We start from the raw sequence: 25,852 nt of genomic DNA, 5'->3' as shown, positions 1-25,852 counted from the left end.
TCTACGACTCTTCTCTTTCCGCACATACTAAACAAAATATTAAGGATTACCTTTCTCTGAAGTTAATTGTACATTGTCCTCAATAAATTGTTAAAATATTGGCCAATAATAATATATATATTACGCTCTAATAGCTTGGCAATAGCTTGTTTAAGTCATTAAAATCACTAACAAACAAAACCTAAATACCTACTTAAATTTTCAGCTACTTATGTGCGACTACTAAAATTCGCTGTGTCGATTCCTATTTTTCTCTTCTAAATTATTGATAGCTTATACAGATACATAGTATAGATTCTACCTGGTGAAGAAATACAAATGACACAGCTACCCCAAAGCACTAGAATGTTACAAAACTTCATCCCTTTCTAGTCTTAGTTTACTAATACAAAAAGGATGGATGCTATCGATAAACACTATTGCAAGAGGGTTAATGTTGTCTCTCCCTTTATATCTTTACGTCACCCTAGGCCCGTAAGTGGGATTTTCTTCCCACGGGACGGGAAGAAAATCTCACTTCCTGGCCAAGGCAAGACGTAAAACTTTATACAAACCACGGGCGGTAATTCGTAAAGCCCCAGATTGCATATTTGTGGCCCTCACCTTCGGTTCGGGCCACAAACACCTGCGATCTGGAGCATTTACGAATTTACCTCCGTAGGTATGTAATGTACTATTACACATATATTATTATGAATTAACAGGCTATTATTTACACTCAGACTACTCGCAACAATACTTTCATTATTTTAAATTAATATTATAAAAAGTAAATCATTTTTGGTTGAATATTTGGTTAGGTACCTAAAGGTCATTTCAACCATGCGTTTGAAAATGTGGTACTTTTTGAGGAAATTTTATATGAAATCCACAACACATTCTATCTGTGTTATATTTGATTTGATTTTACTATATTTTACAAACATTTAGAAACGTGCGTTTGAATTATACCCGATATTTGGCTCAATAGGATCGCATTTATGGGCGAATCGACTTTTTTACCGGCAGTTTTGAGTGTCTCTTGCGTCTCGATATACTACAGGCTTTATGAAAATGCGCACACGTTCACGTAAAGTATCATTCTATTTAACTTGCTAGTAAACAAACCGCCATATTGAAATTGTCACTGAATGATGATTTCAATACGTATGGCAGTTTGTTTACAATAGGTAGCAAGTTCCATAGAATGACACTTTACGAACGTGAACGTTTCTGCATTTCTGTCGGTCAACTATAATACATACATATAGGTACACATTCACCCCGTGGTTACCTTTAGATGCGTCCTAAGAGTAAACGAAACAATGAGTCAGGTCAATAACCAGTACAGTAACACGTACTTGCCATATTATGCTTTTAAACTCTAACGCGCACAAGTTTTTACAGTGTCATTTTAATATAGAGTTAGTCCGAGGCGAGGTAAGTCTGCAACGAGTTTGATAGCACACGCAGTGCAAGTGTTATTTATACGTCATTGTTTCATAGAAGTTTGACTTTAAAAATAACACTTGCACTGCGTGTGCTATCAAAATCGTTGCAGACTTATCTCGGTCTGACTCTAAACAAGATATTTCTTTTAATCTCAACAGGCTAATATTATTTTGGTAGGTATTCGAACGTTGGCACTTGAATTCTGATCAGTCTCATTGCATTTTATGTACAAAAAGAATTTGTAACACGGACGTTTCAAATAAATAAATTGTAAGAGTCCCATTTGATAAATTAAAATGACTATAAATCAGTTTAACTAGCTTGTGTCGTGGCATGGGTAGTTGCACTTGTAACACTCGTCACGTCTGTCTGTTTGGTCGTCATGGTGGTCACACCGGTGGTCTCCGTGGACTCGGAACTCTCTGCTGACGTCGTTTCAGTCTTGTCTGAACGCGACTGGAATCCTGCGAACCCGGTGTTCCCGTGGACCGTCACGGTGTGGTGCGGCGTGCTAGTCACGTCGTTGCCCGTCATCGACGGGCTGTACGACGTATACGCCCCGACGTCTGAGATGTAGTTGTAATGGAACGGCTGGGACATGTACGTATTCTGGTTCAGATTATACGGTAACTGGACGGGATATAGCGGTTTATTATCCACCGGGTAATGCTGCGGCACGTACACGGGCACCTTTTTCTCCACCTCGACCTTCTGAGGCACTATAACTTTATAAGGCACCGGCACCTTTTTCTCGACTTCCACGGGATATGGAACTCTCTTCTCCACCGGCACGGCGACCGGCACTTTAACCGGGTATGGTTGCGGGACCGGCACTTTGACCGGCACGTGCTTCACTACCTCAACTGGTTCCCTCACTTTTACTTCTACTGGGTAGGGTACTCGGGTTTCGACGGGGTACGGTTGAGGCACGAGCACTCTCACTGCCACTGGATACGGCACTCTCTTTTCGACAGTCACGTTCACCGGGTAGGGATGGTAGACTGGCACCGGTACCTGTACTTGTACTGGGTAGGGCACCCTTTTTTCTACTATCGTACCGGGTACTGGTTGTGGGACCGGAACCTTTACTTCCACTTGTTTTACCACTGGGACTTGATGATATACCGGATACGGTTTCGGAACGTACTCCTTTTCGATCACTTTGTATGGAACCGGATGGGGCACTTGTACTTGAACCGGGTAGGGGACTCTCTTCTCCACTTGCACCGGATACGGCACGGGCTTCTCCACGATTTTGATCTTTTCTACGGCTACGGGAACTTTTTTCTCCACTGTGATTGGGTAAGGTTTCGGCACTTCGACTTTATATGGAACCTTGATGGGTTTCTCGACGGTTTTGATGTATCTGTGGTGGTGGTGGTGATGGTGGTGCTTGATCCTGGTGATGACGCGCGGCTGGTGGCTGGCGTCAGGGTGGAGGTCCCCCAGAGCGTACGGGGCGTGCGGCTGCACGCCGGGCTTGGAGCTGTAACGAGGAAAGACATGCATGTTCAATGGCCGCTGCCGCTTGCGGAATAATACCATCTTTTTCCTCCCGTTAACCAGTCCGTGACCCTGCGCCGGTACAGGAACAAGCCTGAAGGGTTGAAGGTAAACTGTGCGCTTATTGGTCTCATCAGGTCCGATCTCATTGATATCGGGGTTTTCCTCGGGACTTGTAAATTCTACGTCGCTGGTATCGGATCGCCTGATGGATATCAATTTTGCCATGGGCCGGCGCTTATTGCGGTATTTGGGTTTGTTGTTAGGGTGATGCGAAGGTATTATGGGCACCCAATCGTTAGGCTCGATTCTGGTGTAGTTAGTGTCGTAGGCAGCGGTGGTGGAAGTGTGGTTGGGCACCCTGGTGAACCGGCGGTAGCCACGCGTGATTGTGAGCGGGCCGCTCGTCGTCGTCGAATGTGCCGTTCTGTTTGTGGGGATGTATCGAAAGCGGTAGTGAGTCGCGGATGCAATCTCTAGGTCTGTGCTGTTAGTGCTTGTGCTGTTCAACTTCTCCTTTTTTGTTGTAAAGTTGCCTGCAACGGCTGTTGTTTTGGTGTGGAATATGTAGTTCTTTTTCTCGTAGTTTTTAGGCCAGATTCTTTTGTTCCTCAAAGGTTTCTGGGTGGTCGTTGTGGTCGTAGTTGTGGTGGTAGTTGTCGTGGTGTTTCGCTCGTAGCCCTTCGGTGGTCTTACTTCGTCGGCGCGTATGCCGTTGATGGTTTCGATGGGTACACTAAACTTGGGAGGTTGTAGCGGAACGCGAACGGGTCTGCCGGTGGAGGCAGCGAAGACGAGCGGTTGGCGGGTGGAATGCTTGGGATAGTGGTAGTTTCTCTGGAGAGGAATGACTCTGTACAAGGAGTTGGTGTGTCTAATGTTCGAGGGTTTGTGATAGACTTGTCGCAGATGCGGAGCGTTTGGCCGGACGGGATGGAATGATCTGAGTGGCGGTTCCACGTAGTTCTGTTTCTGTTTATCGGGTGCCGGATGAGGCGGTTTGCTAGGCGGCCGCTGCTCGGGCTGCGTCTGGTTTGCCGGGGGTTTGATTGGTTGTTTGAAGGGTTCTACGTACTTGGGGCCGTCGATTATAGTGACCGCTCGGTTCTTGGCCTCATCGGCGATCTGGTCTGCCGTGATGATGTCATCTTGTGCCGTCGCGCTACCTTGATTGACGACGATCACTAACGCTATGATCAGGAATGCCGTCTGAAAAGGAAACATATACTGTGTTAGTTGGTCGTTATAGAAATATTTTGAGAATATTAAGAATAAGCTTTATTCAGGAATGTTAAGTAGGATGTCGGTGTAAAATTTAACAAAGATTAGTCGGATTTTCTTTGGATATGTGGATATGTATTTCGTACCCCGTCAAACTGTCACACACTTTTCGAAAACTCATTTCATATTCAAATTATGTATGTGACAAAATCAAAAAGTAACCAAAACGTCACAACTTGTTTGGATTTCATGACCTAGGGGCCTAGCCAAAATGACAATCGTAGATAGAAAAGGCCAAGCGAAACTTAAATAATTTATTAGGGCGAGCGAAGCGAGCTATTCACTATTCGACAATCTATGCATTCTTGTGGTACACTTTATGGAAAAACTACTGCACTGTTAGGTTTGAGATTTAACATAGTATGTAATTTAAATTTATGTCTAGACGTGTTATCAAACATAAAAATATCATCATTTTATAAACCTAAAAAAATAAAATAAAGGAATAACACTTTGGGTGGGAGAAGTGATGAATTAACATTCGTGCTAATGTTAATTATTTGTTTTTCTGACAGATGGCGTTGGTAGTAAAAAATAAATAAATAAATATGGGACAAATTGACTAAGCCCCACGGTAAGCTCAAGAAGGCTTGTGTTGTGGGTATTCAGACAACGATATTCATATTCATATTCATTTATTCATAAAATTACAAACTTTACATGTCAAAAGGGTTATTAATTAATTAGGTCAATTTCAATTAAATTACAATTCATTAAAATAAAATTAAACAATATAAAAATTATCAATACAATTCAAATAAATAAAATATTAAATTAAGTTACGATTAAATCATAATTATTATATTCTGACATGTCATAAAATGCATTTCTAGTCAGCCATTTTTTTAATTCGGAGTAGAATGTCAGGTCATTTTCAATATTTTGAATGGTGTCGGGTAGGGCTTCCAAATACCGGACTTCTTTCAATAAAAATTATCAATACAATTCAAATAAATAAAATATTAAATTAAGTTACGATTAAATCATAATTATTATATTCTGACATGTCATAAAATGCATTTCTAGTCAGCCATTTTTTTAATTCGGAGTAGAATGTCAGGTCATTTTCAATATTTTGAATGGTGTCGGGTAGGGCTTCCAAATACCGGACTTCTTTCAATACCGGTATTAATACCGAAACTAATCGGCGCTCGAATGGCCGATTAGTCGGCCGACTAGTCGGCTAGTCGGCCAGATCATTAGTTTCGTATAATTTCAGGTGAAAAACAATAGTTTTGCTCCTTTGGTTGCGCTATTCATCATATTAGCTTGGCTAAAAGGTGTTCTATACAGGTTCAAAGACCTATCACAAGAATCCTCGTTCAATTTCTGTCTTTTATTTATTTTGCGATCCTGAGCAGACCGTCAGTAGTACAACTTGTAGGAGGTATTTCCATGGCTCTATTTCTCGTACGTAGTCGCCAGTTAAGAACCTATCCCCTGTGGTCAGCGTCTTTACGAGCAACGTGCCCTGTTTATAAGTCTCTAAATTTTGCAATAACATAAACAGTTCCCCATGGCTCCACCATTAAAAAAAAAACTGAATAATAATAAAATCATTTAACTATAGAACTTGACCATGAAATCACACGAGAATCAGTTGTGATTGACCTGTAGAGGAAAACGCCAGCCCACCAACATACGATAACGATCAAACGGTCAATTATATGAACAAAAGTTTTCGTCTGCACCCAGAATAGGTATTTTGGTAAAATAAAACATATGGCAAATATTGACTGTTGATTTCTTTTTTTCCTGTTTTCTTTCACTAATAAAATGCCGACTAATCGGCCATTTTTGCCGACTAATCGCCGACTACAAATGTGGCCGGGTAGTCGGCTTTCCCGTAATTATATTAATATCATATCCTGAACATCAGAATTTATCACCAAATACTTATCTAACGCATATGCACAGATCTTTTTTCAATTAAAATGATCTTCTTTAATGAAATGGGCAAGTAATCTTCTTGATACAGCCGAATTTGATCATTTTAATGGATTTTAAACGTTATAATCGGCACATTTTCCTTGTTTTTGAAAATACCGGGATCCCGGTATTGCATTAAAAAATACCGGTGTTTAAAAATGCGTTTAAACCAGAGTTGGGCAAAAATTAACTTGAATAAGAATAAGAATAAAAACAGAAATTTTATTCTTATTCAAATCGATTTGAATTAGAATAATTCTAGTTATTTTAGAATAAAATTAAGGTGAATAAATCATGTGACTTTTATTTTAAATGCGGAATAAAAAACAGAATAATTATTCTAGAAGTGGGCCTATTCTAACTAAGGTTTTATTCAATTAAAATATTATTTAGAATTAAGTTAATTTTTGTAGTACAATCGGTTATATTTTGTAAGTTGATTTTCACCCTTCTATTTAAAAGTCGGATTGATTGGATATTTGTTACTTTAGTTTAGGTATAGTACACATTGAAGAGTTCCGCCATACACTATCTAGTTCTATCATCCGATCAGGGTGCTTAGCCAACATGCCAAACGTTGACGCACCGTAGAGTTGCGCATAGTCTCTCTCTATCTCTCTTACATATTAGTGCGATAGAGAGACAGATACCGTTTCGTTGTTGTAGCGCAAACGATTGGGTGCCTAGCTAAGATGCCAATTTTTGTTTTTAATTTAATAACCAAATCATTAGGTATAATTTAGCTGTTTTTTAGCGCTTTCTGTCTATATCACTCTTACATACTAGTGCGATAGAGAGACAGTGATAGCGTTTCGTTGTCGTAGCGCAAACGATTGGCATGTTGGCTACGCACCCAAGGTGCCTACCCAAGATGACAATTTTTGTTTTTAATTTAATAACTAAATCATTAAGTAAATTTAGCTGTTCTGGGGGGCTAGCCAAGATGTCAATCGCTTGTGCTCCGACAAGGAAGCACTTTCTGTCTCTATCACTCTTACATATTAGTGCGATGGAGAGACAAAGATACTGTTTTGTTCTCGTAGTGCAAACGATTGGCATATTGGCTACGCTCCCAAGGTGCCAGCCAAGATGCCAAATTTTGTTTTTAATTAATAACCTAGGCACCTTGGGTGCATAACCAACATGCCAATCGTTTGCGCTACGACAACGAAACGCTATCTCTGTCTCTCTATCGCACTAATATGTAAGAGTGATAGAGACAGAAAGCGCTTCGTTGTTGGAGCGCAAGCGATTGGCATGTTGGCTAGGCCCCCAGAACAGCTAAATTTACCTAATGATTTGGTTATTAAAATAAAAACAAAATTTGTCATCTTGGCTAGGCACATTGGGAGCGTAGCCAACATGCCAAACGTTTGCGCTACGACAACGAAACGCTATCTTTGTCTCTCTATCGCAATAATATGTAAGAGTGATAGCGACAGAAAGCGCTTCGTTGTTGGAGCGCAAGCGATTGGCATGTTGGCTAGGCCTCCAGAACAGCTAAATTTACCTAATGATATGGTTATTAAATTAAAAACAAAAATTGTCATCTTGGCTAGGCACCTTGGGTTCGTAGCCAATATGCCAATCGTTTGCGCTACGACAACGAAACGCTATCTCTGTCTCTCTATCGCACCAATATCTAAGAGTGATAGAGACAGAAAGCGCTTCGTTGTTGGAGCGCAAGCAATTGGCATGTTGACTAGGCCTTCAGAACGGTTAAATTTACCTGATGATTTGATTATTAAATTAAAAACAAAAATTGGCATCTTGGCTAGGCACCTTGAGTGCGTAGCCAACATGCCAATGGTTTGCGCTACGTCAATGAAACGCTATCTCTGTCTCTCTATCGCACTAATATGTAAGAGTGATAGAGACAAAGCGCTTCGTTGTCGGAGCGCAAACGATTGGCATCTTGGCTAGGCCCCTAGACCAGCTAAATTGAACCTAATGATTTGGTTAGTAAATTAAAAATAATACGGTTACTGAAACTATGCGTTATGCGACAGTCAATTTGAAAGATTTTATTCCATAAAATAGGTATAAATTAGACAAGAGACTAACTACTGTTACATCTTACTATACGTAATTAGCACCTATACGGTACCCGGACTACATTTTTATTCGTGGAATATTATTTCGATTAAAAATCATGATTATATTTATTTGATTAAGAATAAGTTATTCTCATTCAATTTTTTCTCCAACGAATTATTCCCGACCAAAATTATTTGAATATTTTTGACGGGAATAAAATCGAATACGAATTCTTATTCAAATAATGATTTTATTCTTGAATGCCCAACACTGGTTTAAACAGACGGGATCCCGGTATTTCGGGATCCCGGGATCCCGGTATTGGAAGCCCTAGTGTCGGGTAGTTTATTATAGATACCTGGCCGTGGCCCCGCAACAGATACCGTTTTGTTGGATTTAGCAAGTCGACAACATGTCGAGTCCAACGTATTTTTGTGTTTTTGTGTAATACGTGCACTTTTAAATATTTTTATTGGAAATTGGTGTATGTTACTTCTAATATATTGAATTATGTAAAATAGGTATTGTGACGTGAGTGTCTTTATGTTGCAATTTATGAAGAGTTGCCTAGCGGGGGTTCCGTGTGGAGCATATGATATAATCCGTACTGCACGTTTTTGTTTACCTATGTGGTGTTTTCAATTTCAATATTGTCGATGGTGCAACATAGACATACGCTGTTCTCAATCATAGTCATATTAAATATCATCTTATTTTACTAAAAATCCAAATTTAGTAAAATAAGATGATATTTAATATGACTATGATTGAGAACAGAAGAGAATTTCCTCTTCTTTCATGTTGGTGGCACGAATCGGCACGATACGACGATTACTTAAATAATTAGAAGTAAAAATTAAAGGATGGAGATGCCATGGAAGGCATTTGTAACGATCGGTCTGGCCTAGTGAGTACTTAGTGACCATTCATTCAGTGACCCTGCCTATGAAGCCGATGGTCCTGGGTTTGAATACCGGTAAGGGCATTTATTTGTGTGATGAACACAGATATTTGTTCCTGAGTTATGGGTGTTTTCTACGTATATAAGCATGTATTTATCAATATACTATACGTATATATATCGTCGCCTAGTAGTACTGCCTAGAGCTAGCTAGTACCCATATTACAAGCTTTGCTTGGTTTGGGGCTACGAGCTACGAGTAGGTCGATCTGTATAAAATTGTCCCCAAATATTTATTCATGAATTATTTATTTATTTGTGATTTAGGCTATAAAGCTATTTAAACAGATAAAAAATGAAACCAAGATAATATTGGAGCCCATTTCATACAATTTTGATTAAAGTAAAATATCTTGTTACTAGAATGGATGTCAGCGTTACAAATAATTCCATCAAAGAACAGTTACGAAAACTTGTCCTTTCAAGGAGTTCCATTTCCCATCCCATAATTATCCCATCAAATCAAATTTATATTTTTATTGTAAACGTATAAATAAAAATTTGAGCAGAATGAGAATGATTAAATATAATAAAATTAATAAATTACTTAGATTTCAAATTTTATTTTTAAATTGAGATTGACTATGTGACACTTTTTAATACATACTTAGTTTTATTTTATTGTTAAAAAGTTATTTCTTATTAACTTCAAATTGTTGTTTTATGAATACATTAGTAAAAATACCCTTTGTTTCTCATATAACGCATAAAACTTGAAAAACATGTCATTTAATTAACTTCACGGCCGGATCTGGCCGGATTGAAAATCAATCCGGTTTGCAATCCCTAGCTGTTTTGGACATCCGACTCGTCATGATGATCACTTGGTAGATCAGTACCCAAGATACCTGATGCAGAACCCTGGCAGTACCTAGTGGAACTCGGGTTTAATACAACATAGGCACACGATGTTTTGGTCATCCGACTCGTCTTGATGAGCACTTAGGAGAGTAGTAGGTACCCAAGATAGATCTGATGCTGAACCCTGGATGTACCTAGTGGAGCTCTGGTTTGGTGCAACATAAGCACACGCTGTTTTGGTCATCCGACACGTCTTAATGAATACTTGGAAGAACAGTACCCACGATAGAGCTGATGCTGAACCCTGGCTGTACCTAGTGGAACTCAGGTTTGGTGCAACTTAGACATACCCTGTTTTAGACATCCGACTCGTCATGATGATCTCTTGGTAGAGCAGTACCCAAGATAGAGCTGATGCTGAACCCTGGCAGTACTTAGTGGAACTCAGGTTTGGTGCAACATAGGCACTAGGGCTTGCAATATCGGATGGTTTCCAATTCCGGAACTGATTTTCGATATTGGATTCCAATTCCGGAATTCCGGAACTGGTTCCGGAATTAGGGTTTATCATATTTTTATTAGGTTTTTTAGTAAAAAACAACAAAAAATGTGAAATTCTGATACTTTACGTTTATTAAAGTTAGTATTGTTTAAGAGAAATTTAATTTGAAGTAGGTACGTTTTATTTTCCCACCTTATTAAAATGGTTACTTTTATTCACTTCTATGATACGGGGTATTTATTTGGGGAAACTATAGTTGCTAGCAAACCATTCGATGCATAATTTTATAAAATAGTTAAATGTAATAGCTTCCTAACCTAGTAGGTAGTGGTGTTGTTTAAGAAGTTGAAGGTCTAAGTTTGGCTTTTTCCTTCCTAGTTCCTAATTATGATTCAGAATATCACATAGTATGTGCTTCTACAGGATTCGAAATCGTTAATAGAGAAAACCTCTCTCTCTCTGAATTCAAGATAAAAAGTTCAAATATTTTTAAATTTCAATTCTACAAATTCGCTTATGTAAGATTCAGATTATTCTGACTATTATAAGCAAGTAAATCGCTCTGCTTTATTGTATTTTTATTTTTTTATTATGAGCCCATATTGTCCCACTGCTTTAGCAAACGGAAAAGTAAAATATACCTATACTATAGTTCACTGAATGACTAAGAAGCACTTAATAACTACAAAAAACACCCGTACAGTGTAGTTTCTTAACAAATTTTAATAACAAACGTATTAAAACCTACAAAAAGTACTTAAATCCAATTCCGGAATTTTCGATATTGAGTGGTATCAATTCCGGAATTGTAATACCGGAAAATTGCCCGAGATTCCGGAATTTCGAAATTCCGGAATTCCGGAATGCAAGCCCTAATAGGCACACGCTGTTTTGGTAATCCGACTCGTCTTGATAAGCACTTAGGAGAGTAGCACCCAAGATAGAGCTGATGCTGAAACCTGGCAGTACCTAGTGGAACTCAGGTTTGGTGCAACATAGGCAAACGCTCTTTTGGCCATCTCACTCGTCTTGATGAGCACTTAGGAGAGCAAATTATATGTGCGTTTATGTGCGGAGCAGCGTGATTACCACCAGTAGGTGTCCAGACGGGATAGTTTTTCGCTCAATTGTGTGGTGTTGACGCAAAAATAAATTCAAGGACATTGGCTCGCTGACCCAACATTATGTAGGAAAGCCAATATTGGCTTCCTTACAAAAAGTACTGGGCGACCGTGTAGGATGTAATAAGCTCTTATGAAATTGTATGTAACGTGTGGATGATATTGGCCATTTGTCGTCGTGTCAAACAGTCGTCTGGACACGTTTTAATGGACAAAGTAAAAGCTGTAACAGACAGGCGTAATACCGGACAGCGACCGGGGTCAGTATATTTCTTTCTTGTTCTCACTTAATGCTGCGTCCTTAACGGATTTGTAACGTACCCACTCGATCCAACATGGAACAAGCCTCGGACTGGATCAAAGTCGCGGTCCGGTAGGTACGTTTAGGTAGAAAAACTCCGCGAGCCCTTACAAAGCTCTGCTTTTTGCTAGTATACATACAATATAAATAGTCTCGTGACTTTTCGTAAAATTTGTCATCCCGATACATATTTTGTTTTCGTTTAGCAATGTAGGTACGATTGTCAACTATTAAGCCTATTGACTAAAACGACAGTTCGATCAACACGTCGTAAAATTCTGCTGGGTACCGTTAATTAAATTGAATTGTTAAGAAAGAATCCACTTTTTTATCGGATTCATAATCTCGAGAGTTATTGACTCGTATAGCTTAAAGCGACTAATAACTCCATAACTCCATTCAATTGCTAGTTGTCACGTTAATTATGTTTACACACAATCAATCTTAAAAAGTGTAACATAACGCCGTATGAATGTTTCATGCTTGGTTTTTAGCCTGGGTTTAATACTCGCATGAGCGCGTACGTGTACACTGTACAACTGTACATGCGTTCACGCACCTTCCGTGCGGGTGTGTCTTCGGGAACTATAGGTGTTTCATTGTTCATATGTCCCTGTAGTGACCCTGCCTATGAAGCCGATGGTCCCGGGTTCTAATCCTGATAAGGGCATTTATTTGTATGATGATACAGATATTTGTTCCTGACTCATGGTTGTTTTCTATGTATTTAAGTATTTATTGTTTATTGTTTATTGTCATTTATTGCATACATGTACATTGATGCATAGAAATACATGATGTTAAATACAATGTTAGGAAGCGTACATGTTACCCTGTGAGGGTGTCACAATATGATTGTAGCTGTCTTACATTTACTTAAACACTTAATTTTTACTTAATTCTCTAATATCTTAATTTAATTACATTTATAATAGTTTATTCGAATAAAATACATTTATGTCCTTACATCGAAAAAAGTAGGTTAGATTAGTTGATTAATTAAGGTTATCATTATTTAGGAAATCGTCGATACTATAATAACATTTCTCGGTAAGTAAGTTAATGAGTTTTCTTTTAAATATTTTGTCTTTCGTCTCAGTGGATATATTATGAGGAAGCTTGTTGAATATTTTGATTGATCTTACGTGGGGGCTATTTTTATATATTGCTAGATTACATGTCGGAGTAGCTAATAAATTGTTACATCTCGTGGTACCTGCTACTAAGTCTTTACGCATTTGGTATAGGTGTAAGTGTTTTCGTACAAAGTTTGCTGTTTCTAGAATGTATATACAAGGTAGGGTCAGTAATTTATATTTCAAAAAGAACGGGCGGCAGCTTTCCGGCACTCGTATGTTAGCAAGAATACGGACACAATGTTTTTGCATGACAAAGAGATCCTGAGCATCTGTGCTGGATCCCCACAGAATCACTCCATAGCGCAGCCACGAATAGGCATAGGCATAGTATACCGAAAGGGCACAATGTAGATCTGTATTTCGTTTGATTGCGCAAAGAGCATATACGAAACTTGAGAGTTTTGCTTTGATTTTTTTTATGTGTTCTTTCCAGTCTATATGCGAGTCAATTGTTAAACCTAGGAGTGTGAAATTAGTGACTTGCTCGATTGATTGGTTATTAATGTTTAGAGAGATGTTTAGCGGTTTCTTTTGGAATGGCTTGAACTGGATGGTTTTAGTTTTTTTATAATTTATTTCGAGGTTGTGATCGTTCAACCAATCCGAAACAGTTACTAAAATATCTTTTAGGCGTGTGTTACATTCAGTATCATTTGAGCAATCAAAAAGTAATGAAATGTCGTCCGCGAATAATATGCAACTGTTACTAAGAACTTTTGGTAAGTCATTAATATACGCAATGAAAAGGACACAGGCCAAGATGCTACCTTGGGGGATGGAACAGGTGATAAGTCGTGTTTGCGATTTTATCTCCTCTACTATACTATATATTATATATATCGTTGTCTGAGTACCCACAACACAAGCTTTCTTGAGCTCAGGTTTAATTCAGATTATATATATATATAATCTGAATTAAACCTGAATTTAAGTCCCCATGGTCAGAAACACCCTGTATACTTGTTATAATTGTTGAAAAAAATGTCGGTGGCCTTTTTTTCAACAATTATAACAAGTATACAGGGTGTTTCTGACCATGGGGACTTAAATTCGGGGCTCGATTCTTCTTGCTAAGCTAAGCTACTTTTATTTTGGGACCAACCCCTAAATCGCGAAAAAAAATTGGCTTTTTCATACATTTTGGCTGATATAATGTCGACGTTTCTATGGAAATCCAAAAATTATTGCATGGTTTTTGAGTTGGTCCAATAATAAAAGTAGCTCAGTTTAGCAAGTATCTCTAGAATCGAGCCCTGAATTTAAAGCCCCATGGTCAGAGACGTTTCGGTTTCGGTGTGGTCGAAACTAAGTCAAAACCGAACCTTCGGTTTCAGAGAAAGATATGTTTCGGTCGACCTGAAATTATTACAATATCATGGCTTCGTAATGTTTGATAGAACGATTTACGGATAGGTGCCCACCATTTGGTTTGGCCAAATGTCGGTGGTCTTTTTTTTCAACAATTATAACAAGTATACAGGGTGTTTCTGACCATGGGGACTTAAATTCGGGGCTCGATTCTTCTTGCTAAGCTAAGCTACTTTTATTTCGGGACCAACCCCTAAATCGCGAAAAAAAATTGGCTTTTTCATACATTTTGGCTGATATAATGTCGACGTTTCTATGGAAATCCAAAAATTATTGCATGGTTTTTGAGTTGGTCCAATAATAAAAGTAGCTCAGTTTAGCAAGTAACTCTAGAATCGAGCCCTGAATTTAAAGCCCCATGGTCAGAGACGTTTCGGTTTCGGTGTGGGTCGAAACTAAGTCAAAACCGATCCTTCGGTTTCAGAGAAAGATATGTTTCGGTCGACCTGAAATTATTACAATATCATGGCTTCGTAATGTTTGATAGAACGATTTACGGATAGGTGACCACCATTTGGTTTGGCGGCACTCTGTCATATCCCTGTCTTTGAAAAATACTAATTGTAGTGGAGGTATTGGACCATCGGGCAGCCGGGAGGCTCGGGCACCCCCTTTCCAAATCAGGACTATTACAAGGGGGTGCCCGTGCCTCCCGACTGCCCAATGGTTCCCTAACTCCCCTATATTGTATATGTAGACTATGCCCTGTTAAAAGCTTGTAACTTGTAATACAAGTGGAAGTCCCTTTTTGACAGCTTTTGTTAGAAAGGGACTTCCACTTGTATTACTAGTTACAAGCTTTTGATAAACAGGGCATATTAGGTATCTTTAAAAGCTACACGTATTAAATCCGTACATGTCTGAATATTCCAGCTTTTTCCGGATCACTCACATTTATAATAATATATGACACCACACTACTCGCGACATGTACAGTATACATGTTTATGTCAAGTTCACAACTGGCTGTGATGGCGGAAAGGTGAATTTAAATATAAACAACTTTAGTGTCCGTATTATACGAGTACCTTTGACTCGTAAACAAATATGTTGTTATTATAATTGTATAACCCTGGGTTGAATATCTATTGTTATAATATTAGCTAATTGTGTTCAGAACTGGTGTTATTCGTTACCGACGCATTAGAATGCAAACATAAGCTGGAAATCTCAATCCTGGAGTTCCCGTTTGTAAAGAATTCTAGACTGGTCTTATTTTTGTAAAATTCGATTTCGACTGGCAAATCATATTACTTTTAGGCAACCGGGTTTTTTAACCTAATTAGACCCCGCTGAATCCGATTGCTAGATCGAATTCTTGACCCGAAGTGAGATATTTGATATTAAAGGTCCCTTTTTTAGTTTTTCGTAAATAACTCTTAAACGGTGGCTCATAGCCAAAAATGTTCTACTAGATAAGTAATCTGCATAAAATTGCCTACAAGAAAGATTCCGTACAATTTTTCGCTAGGAACAATATTTAAAGAGATATTATCGCGGGAAAGTTAATTATAATCACTTCTAAGGTCCCTTTTTTTAGTTTTTCGTAAATAACTCGTAAACGGTGGCCAATATAAAAAAAATGTTGTTAAAATTAAGTTAATAATCTACACAAAATTTTGTACAAAAAAGATTCAATACACTTTTTCGCAGGGACCAATGTTTAAAAAGATAATAAAGTGGGAAAGTTAATTATAATAAATTCGTTAATAATTTGTAAAGACTCATAGTAAAAAAAAATCTTATACATAAATAATAAACATAAAATTTCCTACAAGAAACATGTAGAACACTTTTCGCTAGGATCAATATTTAAAAAGACAAAGCAGCGGGAAAATTTATTATAATCAATTTTAAAGTCCCTTTTTAGTTTTTTGTAAATAACTCGTAAACGGTGTCCCATAGCAAACTAGGTTTTTAAGTATTCTTAAAAACCTAGTTTGCTATGGGACACCGTAATATTATTACCGGATATATTATCTACATAAAATTTCCTCCAAAAAATATCTTGAACACTTTTCTCTAGGATCAATATTTAAAACGATATTAAAGGAAGAAAGTTAATTACAATCAGTTCACAGGTCACTTTTTTTTAGTTTTTCGTGAATAACTCCTAAACGGTGGCCCAATGGCTTATAAATGCGAAAGTGTGTCTGTTACCTCTTCACGCTTAAACCGCTGAACCGATTTTGATGAAATTTGGTATAGAGACAGTTTGAGTCCCGGGGAAGGACATAGAGTAGTTTTTATCCCAGAAATCCCTCTTTAAGGGGGTGAAAAAGGGGGTGGAAGTTTGTATGGGGAATCAATAACCGCTGAACCGATTTGGTTGATATTTGGTATACAGATAGTTTGAGTCCCAGGGAAGGGAATGAATATTATTTATCACCCCGTAAGGGGGTAGTAGAGAAGAGAAGACAAGAGAAGCTTCGTATATGTCCCAGAATATTCTAGAACATTCGAAAGTATTCTGGAATGTTCCACAATGATCTAGAATGTTCTCAAATATTCGACAACATTCCAGAATGTTCTGAAATGCTGTGGAATACTCTCGAATACTCTCGAACGGTATGGAATATTCGAGAAATGTCTAGCCTCCTATACCCGAGGCAGCTTCGAATGATCCAGAATATTCCACAACATTCGAAAGTGTTCTGGAATGTTCCACAATGGTCTAGAATGTTCTCGAATATTCGACAACATTCCAGAATGTTCAGAAATGCTGTGGAATGCTCTCGAATACTCTCGAATGGTCTGTACTGTTCTAGAAATGTCTAGCCACCGAGACCCGAGACGGCTTCGAATGTTCCAGAATATTCCACAATATTCGAAAGTGTTCTGGAATATTCCACGATGATCTAGAATGTTGTCGAATATTCGATAACATTCCAGAATGTTCTGAAATGCTGTGGAATGCTCTCGAATACTCTCGAATGTTCTGGACTGTTCTAGAAATGTCTAGCCTCCGAGCTGTCAACCATAGGGCTGGAAATGTCAAACATAGGGCTCAACAGAGATGTAATAAAAATGGTGCAAGAAGAAAAGTCATATATTTCACGATCTATTCTGAACTTTCGTCTATTAAGTTAAGGTTCAACTTCTAAAACTTCAACTTCTCCAACTTCTTCAACTTCAACTTCTTTAACTTCGACTTCTCCAACTTCTTCGACTTCTCCAAGTTCTCCAACTTCTCATTCTCCAACCTTACCTTCTTCTTCTTCCAACTTCCAACTTTAACTTCTCCAACTTCTGCAACTCATAATAATAATTCATAATAACCCCCGAGAGTCGGTCAGGCCCCTCTCTCCGGCTTGCCTTAATTGGCCGGCTGGAGTGAACACAACAAAATTAGAAATGTTTAAAAAAGGCCCTTACTATCGATGCATACTTGTAGCAAACAAACTACCAGAAAAAATTATAAACGAAATTCAAGACAACGTGTTCAAAAGGGAACTAAAAAAATTGCTGCTAAAAAAATGCTATTATTCCATAGACGAGTACCTGAATGATGAATCTTTGCCTAAATAAAATAATAATAACTTAAATTAAATAAATAATTAAATAATAATAACTTATATTGATAATTTAAATTAAATATACCTAAATAATTAAATAAATAATAACTTTTAATGATAATTTAAATTGAATATACTTACCTATAATATTATTGAATGAATGATAAATTGATGAATTGAATATATTTAATGCTAATTTATTAATGAATGATGAATTGAATTAAATATTCTCAATGCTAATTTTATTAATGATACTATGGGAGTGTATTTAAAAACAAATTAATCATAATAAATCAATGGTAGGTAATTAATGTAATAACATAAGTATAAAATAATAAATATTAGCTTTTATTCTTATGCCTTGAACATAAGTATCAAAATGCGTTTATTTTAAATTGTGTACATATGTGCCTGCACTGCACGTCCTAGTTATAGTTTAGTTTTAAGAAACATTTGCTGTGCCCTAACAGGGTTCATGTGTGAACTTACCCTAATGTAATATCTGTCTTGTACCACATGATTATTATGCAATAAATTATGAATTATTATTATGAATGTCTTTTACAAATTCTCGGAACCATGGGGTCCCGGGCATTTGGAAGGCGTGCGTGGGGCCGAAGCCAACACGTAGAGGCCCCTTGTAATAAGACAATTTACTCTAAATGTAATGTGACACCAACCGACGATTATCCCTGTTTGCACTATAGTAGTGCACCCAAGGACAAGCCCCGGTTAGTGTAAGACTATTGTAAGAAAAGGTACAAAAATAAACCGGGCTATTGAGTTGAGTTGCTAGTGGGCTAGTAACCGGGACTATGGAGGAGACTATGGCACCTGCCCTGCTCATATGTTAAAAAACATGAAAAAATGGGCCAGGTGGTGACTCGCCAACTCACAATATGGGTCCCCGAAAACGGCCGCTCGCACGGAGCGACAAGGGGACAACATCACGTGAGCGGCTCAGGGCGTGGAGAGGTGTGCACCGCTTTCTACCCAGTGGCTGTAAGCAGCCACTGTGCCAACTCGCGTTTTAGGCATATTTCACTTCCGCCCTGCGAGCATATAGCTCTGACACCCCATTCTGGACGGCCGGTTAAGGCAAGCCAGAGGTGAGAGTCCTGCGGCCCAAGTTGAAGAAGTTGGAGAAGTTAAAGTTGGAAGTTGGAAGAAGAAGAAGTTAAGGTTGGAGAATGAGAAGTTGGAGAACTTGGAGAAGTCGAAGAAGTTGGAGAAGTCGAAGTTAAAGAAGTTGAAGTTGAAGAAGTTGGAGAAGTTGAAGTTTTAGAAGTTGAACCTTAACTTAATAGACGAAAGTTCAGAATAGATCGTGAAATATATTTTTCTTCTTGCACCATTTTTATAACATCTCTGTTGAGCCCTATGTTTGACATTTCCAGCCCTATGGTTGACAGCTCGGAGGCTAGACATTTCTAGAACAGTCCAGAACATTCGAGAGTATTCGAGAGCATTCCACAGCATTTCAGAACATTCTGGAATGTTATCGAATATTCGAGAACATTCTAGATCATTGTGGAATATTCCAGAACACTTTCGAATATTGTGGAATATTCTGGAACATTCGAAGCCGTCTCGGGTCTCGGTGGCTAGACATTTCTAGAACAGTACAGACCATTCGAGAGTATTCGAGAGCATTCCACAGCATTTCTGAACATTCTGGAATGTTGTCGAATATTCGAGAACATTCTAGACCATTGTGGAACATTCCAGAACACTTTCGAATGTTGTGGAATATTCTGGATCATTCGAAGCTGCCTCGGGTATAGGAGGCTAGACATTTCTCGAATATTCCATACCATTCGAGAGTATTCGAGAGTATTCCACAGCATTTCAGAACATTCTGGAATGTTGTCGAATATTTGAGAACATTCTAGATTATTGTGGAACATTCCAGAATACTTTCGAATGTTCTAGAATACGCATTGTTTCGCAGCCTTTTTTACAGCCGCAATGATCCAGGTATGATAATTCACGCCACATCGCCCTAGCATCAGACCATTGCGATTCCGAACTGCTACTAGATGACTTCCAACCCCAAGAGGATGGCAATGGCACAGAGGCATCATCAAGAATAAGGGCATATCACCCCATAAGTGACCTGCTTGATATGTGAGACGGAGCGCGTGTTTATGTAATGCTGCCGATGTTGGTTACCAATTTATTTTGCATTGTTTCGCAGCCTTTTTTACAGCCGCAATGATCCAGGTATGATAATTCACGCCACATCGCCCTAGCATCAGACCATTGCGATTCCCAACTGCCATTAGATGACTTCCAACCCCAAGAGGATGGCAATGGCACAGAGGCATAATCAAGAATAAGGGCATATCACCCCATAAGTGACCTGCTTGATATGTGAGACGGAGCGCGTGTTTATGTAATGCTGCCGATGTTGGTTACTAATTTATTTTTAGTAGCAAATAGCTCCTTGCGTATCAAGTTGTCCGACGAATGTGATATTTGTGGGTCATATAAGTAGCAGGTGAACTTTTCCAGTACAGCCATGATTTCTTCAGGAAGGCTTTGTAATGGCTGCGATATTTCTTTCAACGTTGGTGTAACTTCAGGGTGTAACAACCACGTTTTGAAGCAAGACTTCTTTCCTTTTGTATGGAAGTAAGAAGTAGTGTCACACCCTGTAGAGGCGTTCACGCCACGAAGAGCGGTTGATCTGTCAGGACCCAAAGTATTTGCTATTTATGAACATCGATATAACTGCGTTTATTTGCAGTCCCAGTTAGTAGCCATAACTCTTGCAGGCCACTATCAATTGAAGATTGATGATATGATATGAATAACACCAAAACATCTATATCGGAAGATCTAATCAAAATACGCCTAATTCCCTGTTCTGGCAGATCTTTTGCGTGAAGTACGATGCGGCCATCAGCTTCTTCCGCATGTGTTCCTATTCATAAGATCAGGCAGAACAGGGAATTAGGCGTATTTTGATTAGATCTTCCGATACAGATGTTTTGATGTTATTGATATCATATCATCAAACTTAAATTGAGAGTGGCCTGCAAGAGTTATGGCTATTAACTGGGACTGCAAATAACGCCGTTAAGGCGATGTTCATAAAATAGCAAATACTTTGGGTCCTGACAGATCAACCGCTCTCCGTGACTTTCACGCCTCTACAGGATGTGACACTACTTCTTACTTCCATACAAAAGGAAATAAGTCTTGCTTCAAAACGTGGTTGTCACACCCTGAAGTTACACCAGCTTTGAAACAAATATCGCAGCCATTACAAAGCCTTCCTGAAGAAATCATGGCTATGCCGGAAAAGTTCACCTGCTACCTATATGACCCACAAATAGCACATTCGTATGACAACTTGGTACGCAAGGAGCTATTTGCTACTAAAAAGAAATTGGTAACCAGCATTACATAAACATCACGCGCTCCGTTTCACATATCAAGCAGGCCAGTTATGGGGTGATATGCCCTTATTCTTGATGATGCCTCTGTGCCATTGCCATCCTCTTGGGGTTGGAAGTCATCTAATGGCAGTTGGGAATCGCAATGGTCTGATGCCAGGGAGATGGCGTGAATTATCATACCTGGACCATTGCGGCTGTAAAAGAGGCTGCGAAACAATGCGCTGCACGTGTCGGAGAGTGGGTCTACCCTGTACAGTGCAATGCAGCACTTGCAAAGGCAACTGTAAAAACGAAAGGTACTTATAGATAAACCACGCCAAACTGTCCCGCCCCTCCATTACTATTTCAATACTACACATGCACATTGAAATAGTAATGGAGTTAGTTTGGCGTAGTTCATCTCTATATATTAAATTTAATTATATTAGGTATATTTTGTTCTTATTTCATATGAATTTTCTTTTCTTTCAGTTCATCCACATCGGACGAAGATGATAAAGAGGAATAAATTTGAACCCACGGGTATAGGTACCTTAGGGCGGATGGCACTTACGCTATTATTAACGCCGCTCCAATACTATTGCGGTGCTAAGCGACGTAAGCGCCAGCCGCCATAACTTTTCCCGTGATGGTCACAAATAATAAGCAGAAATACAATTTATTTATTTATTTATAGCTCAATAAATAAAGTAAATATGTTTTCAGTTCTTTTTTAGGGTTCCGTACCTCAAAAGTAAAAAACGGAACCCTTATAGGATCACTCGTGCGTCTGTCTGTCTGTCTGTGTGTCCGTCTGTCACAGCCCATTTTCTCCAAAAGTACTGGACCAATTAAGTTGAAATTTGGTACACACATGTAAATTCGTGACCCAAAGACGGACATCTTACGTAAACAAATGAATTTTAAACACGGAGGCCACAGGGGGTAAATGAGAAAATTGAAAAATAATGTTTTTTAAACTATGTCGTGTTACATATCAAATGAAAGAGCTCATTTTGAGAAGCTCAAATATATATTTTTTGTAATTTTAAAATAAATAGTTTAGAAATTATTTAAGAAAATAGCCAAAAAATGACCATTCCCCCCCCCCCCGCCCCCTTTATCTCCGAATCTACTGGGTCTAAAATTTTGAAAAAAATATACAAAATACTTCTTTACCTATAGATGACAGGAAAACTTATTAGAAATATGCAGTCAAGCGTGAGTCGGACTAATTACTTAGTTTTTGATCCGACCCCTACGGGTTTATTAAAGGCAATTCAATCGCGTTTCACATACAAGGTGGTCCAAACCTTGACGTACAAAATTTTTTTTAGATTCGTCACTTCGTGGGCTATCAGAATATACCCCATGTATGTTAGCCGATATTTAGCAGTTTTCGAGTTATGAATTTTTTAACTTTTGTTAAGAAATTCCGGGGTGAAGCTTTGCTTTGCTTTTATGCCTACTAGGTAATTATTGTTGGTGGTATTTGCACTGATAACACGAAATAGCGATGGGGAAGTGACCCCATAAAATAACAGTAGGTATTGGAGCAGGTAAAAATTAACCCTTTGTAGATAACAACCCGTCGCGACGCGGGTCCAGTTAAGATAATGAATAAGTTAAGCAAAATGATGCTTGGTCAATCACATGGCACAATATTAATTTCTCGTGGTAATTTCTGTTTGATTAACGTTAGGAATAACAAGAGGATTTTATTTAATGAATTACTAATTTGGAAACTTTCCACCTCAGTTCCTTTGACCGGCGACTCTGTCAAATTAGACTATTAAGTATCACTATTTTACCTTTTTAAAAACTTAGGGTCTAGCAGTTTCTACAATAACCATAAGTCCTTGAAATTGCTTGTATTTTTTATTTATTTAGGTAAGCGCAAAGTCTAAGCTTGACATGCTTGAACGTAAAATTTTGTCGTTTCCTTTTTTTTCCAACTCACAACAGCCAAGTGAAGTTGCTGATTTTTTTAGCAACTGTGCCGTTTGTCAAGGATTATGTTACAAAAAGAAACATTCAAAAAACTTCAAGTTTTTTTTTAAATAAATTAATTGCTTCATCCCGGAATTTCTTAACAAAAGTTAAAACTTTAAAAAATCATAACTCGAAAACTATGAAAAATCGGCTGACGTACATGGGGTATATTCTGATAGCCCACGACGTGAGTGAGTCGCGCGAGCGGGCCGTTTCGGGCGGCAGTTACGCGCTTTTTGAAATGCGTATAGTTCAAAAACTACTCAACGGATTGTTAAGATTATTTTTTTATTTTGCAGATAATATTATCAGGTTTCATTTAAATGAAAGAATATGTGATCATATTATAGAATATTTAGTTGTTATTTTCATTAGAAGGAAAAAAAAATTAGAAAAAAAAAAAAAATATTCGGCCGCCATCTTTAATTTCTTAAACGCCATATTTTTTATTCGATTACAAGTGTCAATACGAATTGATCGATATATCAATCATTAAAATCGGTGCAGCCGTTTTGATCTATTTTTTTTTTAATATTGCAGCCGCCATTTTGGAAAAGGTCCGCCATCTTGAATTCTAGTGAATGAAATTTGTGTTTCCTCGGATGAAATCATTCAGATTGGTCCCTAGTATCACTGGGCAAAGCGGCTTGCTTTCTGCCAAAAATGCAGTTTCTTTTCGCTAGCTTCCAGTATCACACTGACGGGATTTTCAGATTTTACAAATACAATTGATCCAGGCGCATTTTAAACTATTCTTTTCGCAAACGGAACTAACGACCGGGAGCGCGCGCTTGCATTTTCGTAGCAAGAGAAAGAAAAATAGCAATAGGTACAACTAGAGATGCCACAAATATTTGGCTGCTGCATACAGCCATTTTGCCGAATATTCGGCACTTCGGCCGAGAGAGTGGCCGAATATTCGGTATTCGGCCAAAACCACTATTCGGGGCATCTAAAAACAACCCCGGCCGTAAAAGTTTGGTTTGCGGATGGTATAAAGTAAGAACGCTACGAACAATTTCGTACATTGACTCGCCTGTTCCTATCTGTATCGCACGCGCATAATTATACATATTGTTGTCCCATGTTGGCGGTCAATACCAGAAATATACGAAATTTTTACTACCTACCTACTCTCTGATGCACATTATGGCTATCCGGCTCGAAGGACCAAGCAACATCGGTTATTTTTCTTTAATTTAGGACCGTACCCATCGAGTTTGATAAATAGGTACTATAATTACCGACCTAGAAAAGTCACAGCTTAATCACAGAGGGGGGGGGAGGAGGGGTGTTAGATTGTCTACACGTAGTGAATATCCTTTAGGGAAGTCTCGCGCTTTTTCGAGCTTGATCCAAACATGGCGCGCGGCGTTAAGGCATTTGAAACTTACAGGTGGCAAGACTGACGCAAATGTCTGTTTGAAAACTAGAAAGTATACCAAGTATATGCCAAGACCCCCGTCATCGCATATACTTGATACCTATAGTTATTAAGTCAAAATTGTTACTAACATCCCATGGATCATAGCTCTGCAATATATATATATATATTTTAATACTACGGGCGGTCACCGAGCGGTGGAAGGGGCTATTAAAATGGGTCATGTAGTATAAAATGGTATGTCCCTTGTTCGCCAATTGTCAAGTAGCAGAAATAGGCGCCTTCAGAATATCCAGGTGCCACAAATAAGATTGATAAGGTAAGACAATAAGTTAATTTTTAGTCGGTTCGAGTCCCGGGCGAGGCAAGCGAGTTTTAGAAAGTCTTTGAATGCAGTTTTGTTTATCTTTAAAAATAAAGGAATGTCTCCTTTAAGTAAAATGAGCCAGCTTAAGGATTTAAGGTAGTTTCCCTCCAGGGCCGGACTTATCTTTCCACACTGTATATGGTTACTTCGAAGTTTTTGCAAAAAGTCGGTTCCCATCCCTGTCTGACCGCTGTTTAAGAGATTTTCACACTTCACTATTTACACACACAATTAAACCGTCCTTTGTTTTTAAACAAAATTTGTTAAATAAAGATCTAAATGATCTAAGCTCAATTAAGTAACCAGCAGCATTCACGCATGAATCACAAACCAAAAATAACTAACGAAATACATCCTTATGTTCACAGCACAACACTTTCACTCCACGTTTTCCCGCCTTTTTTTCCATGTACCTACCGATAAGTGTTGCATTGTGCAGCACGCGGCCGGACGCAGTGTTGCACGATACGTAATGATGGGCGCGAGGAAGCGCCACTCACTTATATAGCGTCGGTGATGGGTGGCTGAGTTTCGGGACGTGAACTTTCTCTGCTACCCACGATTGTTCCATCCCTGGATTAATTATTTTTAAACTTTTATATTCTAAATTTCAAAAATTTGGTGTTACTATTTAAGCATAAGAGATGCAGATACGGCAGTAAGACTGAACACATTAGTCCAAATAGTATCCACGAGATGTCGTAGAGGTCGAAGGTAAAAAGCTAACTAAGAGGGGCAAGTATGATTTGATAGTAATTTGGCTGAAATCTCCTTTCATTTTACCTGATCGGGACTTCCATCCTCTGTCCCTTACTGGGTCAAGCAGCTATTAACGAC

General features: G+C 38.5%; 1 protein-coding gene across 1 annotated transcript; it reads right to left on the bottom strand.

The window, feature by feature from the left end:
• Window positions 1-1,743: 1,743 nt before the first annotated feature.
• Window positions 1,744-25,625, bottom strand: LOC134795198 (uncharacterized). The gene is made up of 2 exons (XM_063767028.1): window positions 25,433-25,625; window positions 1,744-4,143 (listed from the first exon to the last, which is right to left on the bottom strand). The coding sequence occupies exons 1-2, from the start codon at window positions 25,445-25,447 to the stop codon at window positions 1,744-1,746; spliced, it is 2,415 nt and encodes an 804-aa protein (XP_063623098.1). The 5' UTR covers window positions 25,448-25,625.
• Between the last annotated feature and the right edge of the window lie 227 nt (window positions 25,626-25,852).

The sequence above is a fragment of the Cydia splendana genome, chromosome 11 (genome assembly GCF_910591565.1).
Source record: "Cydia splendana chromosome 11, ilCydSple1.2, whole genome shotgun sequence".
Classification (NCBI taxonomy): domain Eukaryota; kingdom Metazoa; phylum Arthropoda; class Insecta; order Lepidoptera; family Tortricidae; genus Cydia; species Cydia splendana.
This window is presented reverse-complemented; position numbering and strand designations above follow the sequence as displayed.